At 41.5% G+C, this 18,017-nt stretch overlaps 1 protein-coding gene across 9 annotated transcripts in view; it reads left to right on the forward strand.

Annotated features, from left to right (window-relative positions):
* Nucleotides 1–302: 302 nt before the first annotated feature.
* The window catches only part of LOC101167885 (voltage-dependent N-type calcium channel subunit alpha-1B), a 222,730-nt gene continuing 205,015 nt past the window's right edge, over nt 303–18,017 (forward strand). For all 9 annotated transcript variants that reach the window (XM_023960536.1, XM_023960539.1, XM_023960540.1 and 6 more), the window contains exons 1-3: nt 303–1,852; nt 3,116–3,221; nt 5,461–5,600. In XM_023960536.1, the coding sequence (XP_023816304.1) occupies nt 1,575–1,852; nt 3,116–3,221; nt 5,461–5,600 (524 nt within the window). In that variant the 5' untranslated portion in view covers nt 303–1,574. The remainder of the gene's footprint in view (nt 1,853–3,115; nt 3,222–5,460; nt 5,601–18,017) is intronic.

The raw sequence follows: 18,017 nt of genomic DNA on the forward strand, positions 1-18,017 counted from the left end.
GCACTAAAATGAATAAATATGTGGCTTAAATGTTTTGGAAAAAAGAAACCTCCCCTAGGAAGGCCCCCTCCCAACTTGACGAGTAGGAAACGAAAAATGTTCCAATAGTTTGTTTTTCTACAACAGTATATATGTATATGTGTGTGTATATATATATATATATATATATATATATATATATATATATATATATATATATATATATATATATATATATATATATATATATATATATATATATATATATATATATATATATATATATATATATATATATATATATATATAAACTTTGCTTCTAATGCAATACAAAGACACCGCCGCTAGAGGTCTCTGCAGTCTCACTTGCAGAGACCAGAAGTTTTCTGCACACCTTTGCTGATTCAAATCTCAAACTTGCTGAGAAAAATCTTTGAAGTACCAATAAGTATTCTGCGATGTGCAGAAAAAAAATCTAATAAATGTAAACAATTGTAGCGCTTCATAACCACAATATCCTCCATCAAGCTCCCAAAAAATACAGAAAGTAAACTCCGAGGAAAGGTTTTTCAGACACATACAACCAAATAACTAAGTGTTGCTTTGATGATAAAAGTTAATAATTTTGTGCAGTTTTTCTCAAATTGAATCAAGTTCTTCAGCTAAAGTTAACGGTTTTGTTTTACTGTATTTATAACAACAGAAAAACAGGCCACACTACAGTCAAAATGGGATTTTTTTTTTAGAGAATTGAAAAATCCCGGGATTTTGGAATTATAGAAAAAGAGGAAGACTCTACGACTATAGATTGACATTCTGCTGACGTCTGAAGCTGAAATAAACCTGTAGAGGTGACCAAACCGGTCTGACAGGCACAACTGAACATCTGCAGCGGGTTGAGAGGGGGTGGGGGGTACCTTCATTGTCAGAGCGCGTGTCGGATTAATTGGGAGCTGCGTGACCAGATTCTGCGTGATCACGCGACACGGTGCCTTGGAACACTGACGGGGTTGATGATGTGACCCTCGGTGCTCCTCGCAGCTTCATCACGGGTTCACACGGTGCGCGCGTGTGTGCGCTCCATTCACCGATTGGCTCATTTGGGTCACGTGCCCTCTTCCCTGTTCCACGGAGCACTTGTCTCGTCAGACCCCACGCAGCGAGCGATCAAACAGGAACCACAGGGCAGATGCTCCGGCTGGAGCTGCTGGGAGGCAGAAGAACAGGGGTTCGATCCTCGCCGGAAGCGCTGTCATTGTTTGGTTGGACGCTGCTGAACTGACTCGGAGCTCTTCAACTGGTGTTTGGATGCTGACACGATGCTGTCAGGATCTGGAGCGGAGACCGGCTGGTGATCAGGTTTTCCTTCCTCTCAGAGGCGGATGAGGAGCGTGCTCTGTCTCATCTGAACTTTAGGAGATGAACAGATGGAGAGGATGCAGGGAGCGCGCTTTCCAGTAAGGCCACCTTGTTCTTCATCCTTCCACCTGACGCCAGCAGAGGTTTGGATGAAGCGTGCCTGTTGTGATGCGTCTCCCCTCCGTTTCCACTGACACCCGCTCGGATTTTCCCTGTTGGATCTGTGCGTTTCCAGAATGGCTCGCTTCGCAGATGATCTTCCCAGCCGGTATGGAGGAGGCGCGGGCGGCGGAGGGAGAGGGGGCCCGGGCGCTGGCCGAGGGGGCGCCCGGGGTGGCGGCGCTCCGGGCGGCCAGAGGATGTACAAGCAGTCAATGGCCCAGAGAGCCCGGACCATGGCCATCTACAACCCGAACCCCGTTAAGCAGAACTGCCTCACTGTCAACCGCTCCCTTTTCATCTTCCGCGAGGACAACCTCATCAGGAAGTACGCCAAGCGGATAACAGAGTGGCCATATCCTTTCTGACAAGGTGCAGCAGTGGTTGAGGAGCGCGCGCGCACTTTAACCCCCCATCCCCCCTTTAAGCTTGTTTGTCAAGTTAAGTTGCAGATGTTGGCTCTGCTCTCAGATCCAAACATTCACGCCCTTTATCCTCTGCGCGCAACGCTGACCGCACCTGTCGCTCTTATCTGAGCTCTGCGTGGCACGCGCGCCTCCTGAAGCTCCACGGCGCTGCTCACGTGCAGACAAGTTCTTTTGTTAGCGCGTCTGTCGCGGACAGACAGCAGTTCCGACCCCCAACCCCCCAGGAATTAATGTCCAAACGCATGATTTCTGCAAAAATCGGTGTGCGTAAAGGACCCCTCCCCACTTGACTCCCCGTCTCCAGTCTCTCTTTAACAGAAATCCATACTTCTGGACTTGAATGGCATGGGAAGGTTCGCGTGCCCGCGTGCACTGCCTCGATGTCTCTGTCCATGGTGCTGATCGCTCCCACGCTTCTAAACAGCAAAAAAGCAGAGCCAGACCTCAGGAAGTCAGGAAGTGACGGGTCATCACCAAACCACCCATATATATATATATATATATATATATATATATATATATATATATATATATATATATATATATATATGGTAAAATAGAAAACAAAGACTGCCATACAGGAACTCTGTGGGCAACAATCACAACAAGATTATCACTAATCTAATGAGGTGGTTATCATTACATCTGTGCCTCCCTGAGCTAAACTGAACTTCCTGATAACCTTCTTACTCAATAGAAAAAAAAATCCCTGAAAGCTTGGGAAACAGAGAATCCAGTCTTTTATCCTGATGTGCCTCTGATTGAAGTTTTTTTATCCAAACATCTTATTGGATGATTAGTGTTATGCTCATGAGCGACCTGTTCCCTTTCGAGTTGTTGGGTCTCAGTCAGAACTGACAGGATGTTCCAACCATTAAAACGGTTGGGAACGTTCTTCCTTCTGTAGGGATCAGGATAAAGCTTTATCCAGAGGATGACAAAGCCGTCATGCGTTTGTGGACAGAAGGATCAGAGTCGTGGTTTGATGCTCCTCACTCTCCACGCTCTCTTGTGTGACCGAAATGTCTGCCTTAAGCCATGCAGGTCTGGGATCAGACACTCATGCTTTACAGCACAGTTTGGATTTTTTGTGACTGTTTTCTTCATAAAATCAAAGCCTGTAGATGTAAAAGCTGTTCTGTCAAATGAAATGTGTGCATGTTTGTGCAGCTTCTCCTTAACCCTCACACTCCCTTTGAGTACATGATCCTGGCTACAATCATCGCCAACTGTATCGTCCTGGCTTTGGAGCAACATTTACCAGCAAGTGACAAGACGCCAATGTCAGAGCGCCTGGTGAGTTCACAGCTTTCCTTCCTTTCAAGTGACTGATCTGTGTAGCCTGATCGCAACGAGCCCTGGTCCCTCAGCTGCAGCTGAAGCAGAACAGAAAAGAAAAAAGTTTGACTCTTGTGTTTAGAAAACAGGATGAATGGCAAAAAGCCACCTGCTGCTGTTTTGACTCATTTCAGCAGCTGGGATGTAATTCCAGCAGGGTAGACTCTGTAAGGAGAGAAAAAAGAGAAGGTGATTAGTGTGGTTACAAAGGAAGAACAGGCCCTGCTTCACCGAGCCCTAATGCAGCAAGATGCCTGCTAATTAGAAGGGATCGGCTATTATTGGTGAAGCCAATGGAGTGAGCGGCTGCTGTTAGTGTTGGTAAACAGGTCTCTTCACCCTCTGAGCAGGTCTTTGCCATTCCTGGAGTATTCCTCAACAGTTTTCCACATTTGGTGCTGGAAGATAAACCTACAGGTTCCTGTTTTTCCCACTGAAGGCTTGTTAAGTTTGTCTGACCTTTAGGCCGGCCTGGTTCTTTGCAACATCAACAGTTGTCTGTTACAGCGTGCACACTCTTTCTGGCTCCTTCTGCATAACATATCATTGCATGTTCAGCGCTGAGCGAAAGGTCAGGGTTTTTTTTTAACAACGCTCGACCGGCCTGTTGTCCTGCTTTTGTGTGGCTGTTTATGTGGTGCCTGTACAACCTGTAAGGTGTGCACGTGCTGTGAACAGGAGAGAAAGGTCCAGATTTGCTGGAGAAGCCGGTCCAGTAAACTTTGCTGTTTGACCTTAATTTTAGAAAAAATGCCCAGTTGTGTTTTTTTGTTTATTTTTGTTTTCTTCTGAGCATACAGTAAAGCTATTAACTGGCAATTGTAAAGCTAAGCACTTGCTGTATCCTCTCCTCATGTGCAATTTAAGACCAATTTTGAGGTTCTTTTCTTTTTTTTAATGTTTAATGCTCCATTTCAGCTCTCTAAACTCCCGCATTCACATTCTCCTCCAGGGTCCCTCGGGTTTACTGACCAGCACGTCCCGCGTGTCCCTGAATGAATGAGAACCTTTTCGGTTGCAGCTCCAGAACTCTGGGCTGTTCTGGTGCAACAGTCTGACCTCATCTCCACCTGTCTTTACCTCACATTTAAGAGCTCAGCGTTTTTCGTTGCCTTTGAACTTGGAATGGAACGTAGACATTTTTATTTGAATGTTCATAAACTATTTTGTCTTATACATTGACTGTATATGGGAACTGGACTGAGTGATCCCTCAGTCCACATAGGAGGTACCTACAAAAACCCATAGACTTCTATATATAAACAAACGGCTAATACTCAGTCATTCTATTGCTCAGAAGAACTGTTCTCGCTCTTTAACCTTTTTTTAACATGTTCATGCTACTCTTTTTTTCATGGTATTTTTTTATTGCAAGTTATTTAAGTTATTAACTGAACAATCCGATGCCTCGGTAAAGCATGTGGTCTCATGTTTGACATTTGAAACATTTGCTTAATAGATTAACGCAAGCCCCTGTCCTAGTGGTAGGGATGTGGCCTTCCAACAAGCTCCCTCCTGATTGGCAAGCGTTGTCACCATAGAGACAATAACTCAGACCAACTTGGACCAATCACTGATTACGGATGACTTATGGCTCCAAAATGGCGGCTTCCATATCACAAAAAAATAGCGACTTGGTTGACTTCACCTTGTTGGAGCCAGATGTGAACCATTTTCTATGGGTGATGTCACACTCACTCAGTCCAGTTCTCATATACAGTCAATTGTGAGATTTGACTGTTGCAGAACTTTTTTTTTTCCACATATGTTTTATTTTCTTTTTTTATCTACTGTTATCGTGTTTAAAAAGTGTTATATTTATACATCAAGTGTCAGTTGCAACCTTAACATTTTTGGATGCAGTTTCTAAATTTAATTTCTATTTTCCTGTAGGTCTTCCTCTTTAAGATTTTCTATCCAGTCAGTTCCTGATCTTTTGCTAGTTGGCAGTCATTGAATATATATGCATAAATGTATATACATGACATTCCTTAGTTGTAAACATTTGATTTAGTTGTGTTTACTGAAAGGCAGCTCTCTTTTCTGTGCTCATGTTGACTCGAAAAGAAACCTCATCTTTTCTGTTTTTATTTCTTTTACAGACCCTCATCCCTTTCATGTAATGCTTCATTACCTCTCAGAAAAAAGGTCTTCTGTGAGTCTCATGCTCTCTTCAAAACTCTCTGTTTCTCTGCAGGATGACACAGAGCCCTACTTTATTGGAATATTCTGTTTTGAGGCTGCCATTAAGATCATTGCCCTGGGCTTTGCTTTTCACAAAGGCTCCTACCTCCGCAACGGTTGGAATGTAATGGACTTCGTGGTCGTCCTTACGGGGTGAGTCCCTCGCCCGCCGGGTGTCGATGCTGGTCGTGAGTGAAAGAGTGGTTTCTCTTCTTTGTGAGACGGCAGCTCGCTCAGCGGAATCACCCTCTCCCTGCTGCTGCCTTCCAGCGCTGACGTTACCCAACAAGTAACTGGAGTCTGTTCTGGATAAAAATGATGTGACGGCCTCTTTGGTCTTTTCAGTTTGTGTAGTACTCTGCACTGCCAGGACAGCCTGTTCACAGACAGCACTCTGTGGCGGCGGGCAGAAGAGCTTCTTTGTTGAGTAAACGTCCAGCTGTCACATGGGGGAGTGCTTTGTACCAGTTTGTTGAGGAGGGCTCTTGCCTGGTGTCTGTCCGGGAACCATATACTGTTCAGATGTTTTTGGATTTAAAAGCTGAATGATGGAACAGATTGTCCCGTCCAAAGCCATTCCGAATTAACACCTGTCTGCCACTATAAGGAGAGTGATGCATAGTTTGTGCCATGTTGTCTGCTATAGAAAAGTCAAAGAGCTTGCTCTGAGTGATTTACTCTTAGGCTTGTTAGGCAGCTCCCAGGCAGAAGGCAAAAATCATTTTTCACATCTTTTCTAAGCATGTACAGTTGTTTGATGGAGCACACAAACAGAAACACATCATTAGTGCTTTGATGCTTATTGTCTGTGGACCAGAACTGGACTCAGTGGCCCCTCCCCCTTGGCGTTCCAAACAGGAAGTTCCCCGCTGGCTACAAGAAGCCAAAATCCCCTAGACTTCTATAGAGAAATAACCGACTGTTACTCAGTCATTCTATTGGTCAGAATAACCATTCCTACCCTGATTACAGTTTTTTTGAACACACTGTTGATGATCCTAATTTTTCAAATTGTTTTTCTGTACTGCAAGTTACATAAGAGATGATGCCTGAGGAGGTGTACATTATAAGAAATTATACCATGGTCCGGGTGAATACTCGATTCTGATTGGCTGCTGGATTTACATTAAAACCTGATAACTGTGCGGTGAAAAAAGAAGTTCCGGTCACCTAGCTTAAATGTTTTGTATCACTGCCCTGGCTTCTTTAAAACAACCTTTTGCTTCATCATTTGGACAAAACCAAGCGGTAAGAGGTGAACTTTCTCTCTGAACTGATGCTTTATTCAACCCATTGGAAAGATCAGCATATATATATATATATATATATATATATATATATATATATATATATATATATATATATATATATATCGCTGAATCTTGACTGCAGCGGTGGTGCGGCACGACGTGGACTATAATAGTCCGCTTTTTGTGAGAAAAGCGATCCAAATCGTAAAAAAAACAAGAATTAAGGACTAAAAACTGGTTAATATATATTGCTTTGGTAAGTGTCCATGGTAAAAGCGGGTTAGTGGCCTTTAAAGTGTGCATTATTACTTTTAAACGCACTTCGTGGAAGCAACGCGGAGGATGGACATCTGTTCATTTCTGATAATTCACACCTGGAAGGGCAATATTCGGCTTATACCATCGTCACTTACAATAAAAATAAATATTAAATCAATAATTAGTATTTTTATTTAGTTATTCTTAGTTAGTCTTGTTGTTGTGATAAACTGTGGAATAAAGTTTGTCCATCGATGTTCCACGTTTCTGTTGCTCTGGTACCAACTGGCGTTTAGGCCAGCGTAATAATATAGAAAATCTAGGCTAAGTGACCGGAACTTTGTTTTTGTAGGTGTGCATTATCACTGTGGATTATCACTTTTTAATCCACTCCCTACAGCCAATCAAAATCAAGTATTAGATTAGATTAGATTAGATTTGCTTTCTAATCTAATCTAATACTTGGATTGGGTTAAAAAAAAAATATTCACCTGACCATGGTGTAATCAATCAGATGCCTCAAAAAAGTGTACGGTCTCATGTCGAACAATCAAAACTTTGATTGACAGTTCATGGAACTCGCTTTCAAGTGGTAGTGGTGTGGACTTCCAACAAGCTAATTCCTGATTGGCTAGAGCGGTTGCCATAGAAACATTGACTCAAAAAAACTCTGACCAACTTACTGACGTGAAAACAACATGCCGACAATCGTATCGGGAAAAATAGCAAGTGAGTCGACCTCATTTGGTTGGAGCTGGAAGTAAACCCTTTTCTATGGGTGACATCACACTCACTTTGTCCAGTTCTCAGATGCCGTGGACCATAATTTACTCCACCTGTTCTAAGGAGCACTTTCATTTTGTCTGCATTTACTCAAAGGGTTTAAATGTTTTGAATGCATTCGATGCAGTTTCCTTTATGGTGGTCAGAGGAAAATCACCATGCAGAGTTTTTCATTTGTGAGTCACTGTGAGTCAGTGTTAGAGCCCCCTCAGGAAACGTCACAGCAAACCTTCCAGATGATCAGCTCACCAGTGAAAAGCTGTTGAAGTCACAGTTCAGAGCAAAAGCTGTGACGTTTTCAGCACATCAAAGCTTCACAGTGGCTTCCATGAAGCTGAACTGCCTCCTGATGCTGGAGGATAATATTGACTGTTTCCAAACAAATGAATCAAGATGGAGGCGCAGCGACGGCAGAGTGAAGCCATCAGATACGTCTGCTCAAATGACACCCCGGCTTGAAAAACCTGAGAGAGATCTTAAAGAATCTTGCTTTTATCCTTGTTTTTGCATTTCTCTGCAGAACATTAGAAAGACTGTTGACTGCATGTTGTGTTGATACTGCTGTAGTGAAATGCATCACACATGCGCCTCCAAACCAAAGTGAAAATAAAGGAGCTCTTGAGTTTTGGCTCCTCATTGCTGACACAGCTGGATACAAATTGGCCATTATGTTGTATTTGTGTAAGTGTGTGTAAGAGACATTTTGGTAACCAGGCAACCACAGAAGATACAATTTCTGTAAAACTTCTGCATGTGCATCGGCTGATTTGTGATCTCTGATAGTTTTTTCTTTTTAAAGATCATTTTCACTTTGGCCTGGAGGATTTACGTCCATGTAAACATTACCTTTATTTGTGTCTCATCTGTGAGCTGCTGTTCTGAGACCTGAAGCTAGTCCGTCATTTGCAGGAGAGGATTTGTGGTCACAGTTAAGTTCAGTTTATAGATTAAAGGAGGATTTAAAAAATGTTTGGAAAGATGGAAGTTATTTCTTCTGTTGTTTGGAAATTCACGAACAAACAGAGTCCTGCTTAGCATTAACTTTACTCTCCGTGGCATTTGAAATTCATAAAAGCATCACATTAAAAATGCTTTTAATCAATGGGAGGCCCAGGAGCATTTATTGATCTTCTGGTCACAGATCTAATGAAGCATTTGTCTTCAGGAGATGTAACTGAGACTCCCAAGAAGGAAAATAACTGTTCTGAAAGTGTTAGTAATGCTGGGAATCATTTTACAGTTCATACAAGTAACATTTCAATTATTTTAAAAATTAGAAAACTCATCTCTTTGTTCTTGGGTTAATTATGTGGAGACAGGCATCCACTCCTAATGACGGGCTCTAAATGATGGGGTAGCTGGAAGCAGAGGCAGACCTTTAATCTGTCCTGATCAGGCATTAGTGGCCCCTAATAAGAGCATAAATCTGCCCGGGTGGCCGAAAGCTTAATCAATACAACAATGAGCCTGCTACTTTCTAAACACAGAGTCAGTTTGAGCACGACAAGAGGAGAAAAGATGAGGGCGGGGCATCCTCATGCGGCATCATCACTGAGACTCCGGGTTTGAAGCCAAAAACAGAAACTGCCATTCTAGTGTAAAAACACAATTCTGCTTTTGGAACTGCATCAGGACGACACGGGTGAGCAGAGGACAGAGAATCGTGGTGCACAGACAGGCGTAGGGGGCAGTGAACAGTGAGGGTCACCCATCAAATCGGGACGTCAGTTTACTTTTACTCAGTGGGAGGGGTTGAAAAGTATGGAGTCCTATACTGTTCATAATTAAATAAATAAATATTTAATTAAATAAATAAATATGACCTCATGCAAATACACAATCAACCAATAAACCTCTCATAAATATATAAAAAGATCATGAAATTATGAAAAAACTGCACACTGATTTTAAATTAGCCATTGTATTATTCAATATATTTCATTTTGCTTTAAAAACCTGTTCATTATTTTAAAACAGCATTTTAAAATATTCATTTTAATCATGTGGAATATTATTATTCTACGTCCTTTTTCAGAACCTTGGATTTCAAAATCAATATTTTCCAAAGTAGCTTTGTTTTTATTTCATGTTGCTGTTTTTCACAATGGCTTATTTATTTCATGAAGAGCTTTTTCCGGAGAATGGGTCTGTCTGTCAATCAAACTTGATAAGGCGGAGACACTTTTGTGATTGGCTATTCCTTTACTCAGACATGAGCAGCAGCACCCTGACTACATCGATCGAAGATGCTTCAGCAAACGTGACGGCGCAATGCATACCCCTCAACACTAGGGGGAGTGTGCACCTCAACACATCTACAGTGTTACCAGAAATTGGGCAGTTTTGGTTCTAAATTTGCGGATAAAAGTGGCTTGGGGCGAGTGTGCATAATTCGGGTGATTTTGTGGTCGGTTCGGCAATTTTCATCTTCTCATGAACATCTAGTAGTGGTCTAAATTAGGCTGAGTGGTGGTTGGAGTTCCACTAAGCTTCTGTGAACTGGAGTTTCCATGAATGGACCATGCCACGTATGGGAGGAGCTATCAGCTAATGTTTTAAGCCTGATAGCCACATGGAGCGGTTGCTTGTGCTTATCTCAGTAACAATGCATGGATGCACAATGCACATGGAGAGTGTTAAGATGTCAGAAACGTCATCGCAGGAAAGGTTCAACATTTTCCCTGAGAGGGAAAAATAAAATCAGAGGACCTGATTATAATCATTGTCTCAATGAAAATAGAAAAATATAAGGTTCAGGAGGCACGAGTAGGCTTGTCCCGCTTTGCGCAGCTGCCTGGTCTGACTCTGTCGGTCCGCCAGCTCGCCTCCTGCGAGCCAACACAGTGTGAGCTCTGAATGAATGGCATAAGAATGAGGAATTTTTAATCGGGGGACTTCAAGATGTGGACGACCGGAGCTCCTCTGTGGTTTGGTCCACACAAACCCTCAAACTACAAAAACAGAGTTGTCGATGTTTGCATCTTCTGCAGCAGACAGATTGTTTGTCTCTATTTGATCTCTAATGTCAGCAAAGCCGTGCAGATATCACTGTAAGATGTAATCTCTCTGACTGGTACACCGCTGTGCGGGTATCGAGCAATATGAGTCGATTTCCATGGATGAGCCAATGAGCGTTTAGATCCCGCCCACTTTCACTGATTGACAGACAGACCTATTCTCCTGAAAAAGCTCTTCATGAAATAAATGAGCCAATGTGAAAAACAGCAACATGAAATAAAAACAAAGCTACTTTGGAAAATGTTGATTTTGAAATACGAGCTTCTGAAAAAAGACAGAATTATAATAATATTCAACATTATTAAAAATGAATATTTAAAAATGCGATTTTTAAATTAATAAACAGGTTTTTAAAGCAAAATGAAATATATTGAATAATATAATAGCTAATTTAAAATTTGTGTGCAGGTTTTTCACAATTTCATGATCTTTTTATATATTTATGAGAGATTTATTAGTTTATTGTGTATTTGCATGAGGTTATATTTGTTTATTTAATTAAATATTTATTTATTTATTTAATTAAATATTTATTTATTTAATTATGAACAGTATAGGACTCCATAGAAAAGGACCATGGACATTTGCTCACTAAAGCTTGGGAAGCAGTACGGAATCCTAGGGCTCCTGTCTTCCAATCATCTTTTCATCTATTTCCAAAGCGTTCCCAGTGGTCTTTAATTATGATTATACAGTTTTTAGCCAGAATCAAAAAACCTGCATCGTTTTCTAGGACATAGTTTCTGCAGAGTGGCAGGAGTTCATCAGAAATTTGCCTCTTAGTTGTGTTTGGGACTGATTTTCCCATCATCCCTTTGTCTACACTCTTTCCCACTAGCTTACAGCCCAAGTTAACCTTTGTGGTGCATTAGTGGTGTGAAAAAAAAAGCGAGCTATATTGGAGCTATCCAGCCGTACAGTTTTGAGCCAGATGTTAGCACAGACGAGGAAAACAAAGACGTCCATGGATCTATTGGTCTACAAGTGGGTCCGTCAAAATAGAACAGAGCAGGTAACTTGTGGCCCGCTGTTTGTAACAAGTACAATTTTTTTTTCTGCACCTGATTCACCACAATTAGAATAAAGAAATATTCAACAATGAAAATTTAGTCTTTTTTTATTTTATTTTTTTTAAACTTGTCCTGTCCAACAGCTGGGCAAACAGAAGAGGAAAATGTAATCTTAATTTTCTTCATATTTGTCCTCCATCATGAGAAAAATACTAAAAGAAGATGTTAAGGACACCAAAAACACAATTTATATTGGAATAAGTCTTTAAGTGTAAACTCTTTAAAAACTCATGTATTTTTTAAAACTTTAGGTAGAAAAGGCCATTAATACATACTGTATGGAAAACAACTGAAATTTATGAAACTTCAGAATGTTTATTATTTGGTAGCTAAACAGAAAGTAGTTACAACTAATAATTGACCAATAAAAGCATGCTTTATGGGTTAATTGGTCACTCAAAAGTATCCCTGAGTGATCATGTTGCTGTGTGACAGACTGGCGAGCTCTCCAGGGTGAACCCCCCTTTGCCCAACAGATGCTAGGATGGGCCCTAGCAACCCAATGACCCCCGAAAGCGATACAGCAGGTTAAGAAAATGGATGGATGTAAACCCGTGAAAGTGGGTGTGGCCTAAACAAGCCTGAACATTTCAAAAATATTTAGGAACAATACAATTGAGTATCTGCTGACAGTCTGCAATTGATCACATAAAGAAGACACGTACCTGCTTCAAGCTGTGCAGCAAACAGCCATGGGCAGGTCAACCAATCATTTATGCCCCACCCACTTTTACTGATTGACAGGAAATCATTCTGCATAAAAGGGTCACTGTAAAATAAATAGGCCTTTTGGAATTACAAACTGTGCAACAAAAATAAAACTGAAATAATATGTACCGTTGTATATAATTTGTATTATTAAATTGCTGAAATGGAATAATGAGCTCTTTATTAAAGCTAACTGAAACATATTTCAATTTCGTAAGGTTGAACATGTGTTTTTATTGGTTTAATTGTTAGATTATAAAGTATTTTATTTGTTTAATAAATAATTTTCATTTGGGGGTGCCACAGAAATCTGTCTTGTGGACTAATTGCACCATGATGTTGGGCAGATGTGGCTTTTTTTCTTCTAAAAGTCATTACATGCTCATCTGAAAGAAAGCCAGCCCAGTCGAGCGAGGGAAGAGGAGAAGCTGAAATCTGAGTCCACTAACTCCTCCTAATTTTTTGTCCTCATCTCTGCTGATTCATAAAAACTGTTGCGTAACGTGTGAAATGGTCCGTCTATTGAGCCGTAAACACTTTCACTGTAAACTTATCTGTATGGAAAACGGACAAGCAAAAACTGTAGATCTTCACACAAAGATAGAAGCAAAAGACCATTGAAACGCCAGAGAAGCCAGTATCAAACCTGTCCTTTTGAAATGAAAGAGTTTCCATGCTCTGACCACAAAGCTGAAAAACTGGCTTCACGTGCGATCACATGACCTGCGCTTCCTCCGTGCCTCTCTCATTGTGTGAAGATCACTCACAAAAACCGTTGTGATGCAGAAGAGTTACATCAGATAGATCTGAATGCCCTTTGTTTGGACAGGAAGCGAAGGGGGGCTGTTATTGTTCAACCCCGCAGATTTATGACGGCGTGTTTCTCTAAAGGCATAGCCACATGCACCCGTACGGAGGTTTGACTCGTTCAAGTGTTGCAGGTTTTTGGGTTGTACCAGGGTGTGGAGGATCGTAGGCAGATGTGGCCACATCTTAAGGCTCCTGATGACATAAAAAACGGAACGTACCATTGGTAAATGGTAAATTTATCAATGGTACGTAAATGTATTGTGAAATATATAAGGGTTAACGGCCGACGAAGTGTGCATTATTACTTTTAACGCACGCCGTGGAAGCCTGAACTGTCCGACGCGAAGCGTTAAAAAGTGATAATGCACACTTCGAAGGCCATTAACCCGCTTATGCCATGGTCACTTACAAAGGCAATACATATTAACCAGTTTTTAGGCCTTAATTCTTGTTTTTTGTCTGCTTTTCTCACAAAAAGCAGACTATTTATTACGTCGTGCGCCACACCACCGCTGCAGTCAAGATTCTGCGATATATATATATGCTGATCTTTCCGATGGGTTGAATAAAGCATCAGTTCAGAGAGAAAGTTCACCTCTTACTGCTTGTTTTTGTCCAAATGATGAAGGAAAGGTTGTTTCCTGGTGATGGTCAGAGGAGCTGAAGGTGCACACTGGCAGCCTAGGGCAGCTGTGGCTGCATCAGTGGTTTACCATCACCAAGTATGAACTATGCGTGAATGACTAATGGACACATTGGAACTGCTTTGAGCGTCTGGAAAACGAAATCCATTATCATTATTATAATTATTATTATAATTATAAGAGCAGTCAACCTCTGATTGAAAGATCGTAGGTTTGGTTCCCATCCTACCCACCCTTGAATCGAAACGTACGTTGCCAAGCTATTGCTCCTGGTTGTTATTGGTGCCAGTTTAAGGCAGCAGATTGTGTCAATGTGTATGTGCATGGGTGAATGCGACAGTGACTGTAAAGTGCTTTGGGCCTCCAAGGAAGGTAATAAAGCACTATGTAAGTATACACAATTTACCATTTGACGGTTTTCTAGTTTAAAATAAGGTGGGATATAAAGAGAAACCTGTTGGTGTGTTGTGGCTGGGCTTTTTTTTTTTTTTTTTACACGTGTGAACACTTCCACATGTGAGGCCTGTTCTGGGAAACAATACCCTCTCTGTCATTTTCAGAGAGGGTATTGTGGCAGAATTTGGTTTTCATTTTTTGAATCTGCATGTCTGATTTGAGCCCCCGCCCCCCCCTCAAGATGCCGGCTGGACAGTCGGTGCTTGTGACAACTTCAAAGTTGTGGTGTCCTTTCATGTGTGTCTCTCAGGCGGCGGGTCAACACAACAGGAAGCTTCAAAGTACAGTTGCTGAAGAGAGGGGGTCATTTTAGCCTCTGCCCTGCAACATGAATAAAATTCAGCCTTTGAACTTTTGCTAAAGTGCTGCCCTGTGATCATGTCGCTCTGCTTAGGTTTGTGTTTTTAGTGGGTGTATTGTAGGTGCGGGTCAGGTTTTGATCATTTTTGATTTGTGTGTTCACTTCTTATGGCACTGTGAGCTTAGTGCTGCATACCGTCACAACCGAGGATATCCATGCATCGATATCCTCAGTATTTTATGAAAGTGTGAAACATGCTGTGATTCCCATGCAGCATGTTATTTGGTCTCAGGTTATTTTGTTTATTTTTAATCCTAGAGACAACAGGCTTTAAAAGAACATGGAGCAGGAAACTAGTATGCTATGGATTCAAATAGGAAAATGTGTACCCGTGGTGCAGTGGGCCCCTTTTTAAGTTAGTGGATCTCATGTGTTTGAGTCGCGTTCAACTACATTTAACCTGCTCAGATGCCAAAGAGGGCCTCACAAGAAAGTAAAAAGACTCTTGTTTTAAGTAAAATTGTCTTATTTACTGTCTTGAAAGAAACAATAATTGTATTTAGAAAGATTTTCAAAAGCAAAGAAATCATGTCTTAGTGACTAGGTTCGTTTGCTTATTCAAAGAAAAGTTGCCAATGGGGTAAGAATTTTGACCAGTGCTGAAACCTGGCATGACGGAGAACCATCAGCTGTTTGTTTTGGGCGTGGCCATTGCTGGACCGAGCACGCCCTTTGGAGAAACAAAAGCTTTAAAATCCACTCCAAAGAAAAATATGTTTTTTTTTTAACATGGTCTTGCAGCATTGTAGCAATGATTGATGACATATATATTAAGAGAATTAAATTTATAACGTTGTTTCTATTTCTTTGTCCATATCGTTTTGAATCAAGAGCAGATGAAAAAGCCTGTAGCAGTGACGTACAGTAGGAGTGTAGTCGGCAGGCCACAAGCTTCCTGCCCTGCTCCATTCTGATCAGAATCCTTTATTGTCATTGTACATGGTGATACAATGAAATTGTAGCAGCCTTGGAGTGTTGAAGATAAAATAAAAAAAAAATACTGTAACTCACATCTCTAATCAAAAAATGTACAATATGTTCAGAAACAGTTAAATATTAAATACGTCTGAACAAAATAGAATGGAATGAGTTGAGCTTCCATGAGCGCAGCTTAATAAATAGTGTGTGTTATTGCACAGAGACCCGGTTATTGCACACAAGTCAGTTAATTCACACATGCATAGTAGCCAGTAATTTAGTGTTTATAAAAAGTCAGAGTGGGGTGTAGTTGGTGGAAGTATGATGATTATTGCCTGTGGAAAAAAGCTGTTCCTTCGTCTGTTTGTCCTGGTTCTGATGGACATGTACCTCCTGCCAGAGGGCAGCAGTTCAAACGGGGAAAGCAGGATGGGGGGAGTGAGTGGTGATGCTAGTCACTCTGCTAAAGCAGCGGGACTGGTGGTCAGACAAATAGATTCAAGAACGTCTTGGTTTTCCTCGTCTGAGCTGGGATCTGGATTTATACTGAACGGCTGGATAGCTCGGATATAGCTCACCAATTTTGTTGCACGGCTAATGTTAGCTTTGGAGTGTAAAGTGCTTTAAGCTAGCTTGACACAGTGTAAACAAAGGGATGATGGGAAATAAAGACAGGCTTACTCTGCACCAACAGTCCTGCCCACAACTCAAAGGGGAATTTCTAATTAACTACTACTTCCTATTTTCTAGGAAATGACAGTTTTATTATTTTGGCTATAATCGACAAAATCATAATTAGAAGACCACTGGGAATGCTATTGCAATAGATTAAAAGATGATTGGAGTGGGATCTTAACTGAGATGGGTGGGGGGGATAATCATTTATATATGATATACCATTTACTTGTAATGCTCTTCTCTTGGCCACAGCCAAACGTGGGGGTGGGGCGAGGGGGGTTGTGTACCAATCAAAATAACATGGAGTAATAACTTACTTCTCTTAAGGGGGGCTGTTCTATTGGACGGTTGCTGGAGTGTGATCTAGAACGTGATGTGCTGGATCCACCGACATATGTGGGTGGATCCAGCAGCCGTGCCCCCCCCCCCCCAACTCCTCCTGTCGGGGGGCATCGCAGCCTGCAGGCGATTGGCTTCAGTGAGCGCTCCACTGAGCGCTCTGCTGCCGCCGCCGTGGCTGATACCTGTGCCCGCTGTCGGCCGCAGGAGCACAGAGAAGCAGCTTCATGCTTTCCCTTCTCATGCTCACATGGACACTGTCAGTACTCAGGGCTGCAAAAACAAGCCTTTTTGGGATTGATCAAGCTGCTGGCAGGAGTCATTCTGTGACCTGCAGTTTATAAAACCTCAACACATCAACGAAAGTATACCAGCAAAGACAAAACCAAGAGTAGAATAAGCAGATTCATTACGTATACAGACGCAGATTGTACTTGTGATGGTTCGGGATGGGTGGGGGACACTTTCAGAAATAAACAGAGTTTTTCTTAATGATCTCGTGTGCTATAATGACTGTTCCTCTCTGTCACTTTCATGCCTCGTAAGCTGCAGTGCTGCCTGTTGTTCTCTGTGCTGTTCACTGAGCAGGATACAGTCGGTGCCCAGGCTTGACATCAATTTGGTGAAATGAACTGCGGTTAAATTTGGAGCTCACTCCTAACACGATCACGCTGGAAATGCACCAACACTGGATGCCTCTTTTTGTGCACAACAAATGGAAGAAACAAACACGCCGAAGAAAAGGAAGGTTTAACTGAAGGTTTTAAAAAGAGGCACATACATTTGTGATAGTTGAATGATGTGGTTGTAGCTGCTAACAGTTAGCTTTCTGATTCATCCAGCATATTTGATGATGTGTGAAAAGATGATGTGGGGGTGCATTTGTACTATGGCACAGTACAAGCTCATTTTAGATGCTCCTTTCTGTTCCCGATTAGTTTAAACACAAAAAAGTGCAATTCGAAATCATTTCTTTTGGGATAATGATAGAGAAAACTGTTAAAAGTCAAAGGGTAATAGAGGGAAACAACGTAGGACAGTGACAGAGCTTTTTCATTTTTTTGAATCTTGGGACATAATAAAAAATCCCAAACACAGTCACATATGACTGCTGATAGGCTCTAAGTGGATAACAGAATTAAAAAGGTTATTTATCTTCATCCAGAGTCTTCATTGAATGTTTTTGGAGGTTGCGTGGATCCACAACAGCCCTGAGGTTAAAACTGTTCCTCCTTATCTATTTCAATAATAGTAGCATCCTCTAATGCTGCAGATAT

The sequence above is a fragment of the Oryzias latipes genome, chromosome 12 (assembly GCF_002234675.1).
Source record: "Oryzias latipes chromosome 12, ASM223467v1".
Lineage (NCBI taxonomy): Eukaryota > Metazoa > Chordata > Actinopteri > Beloniformes > Adrianichthyidae > Oryzias > Oryzias latipes.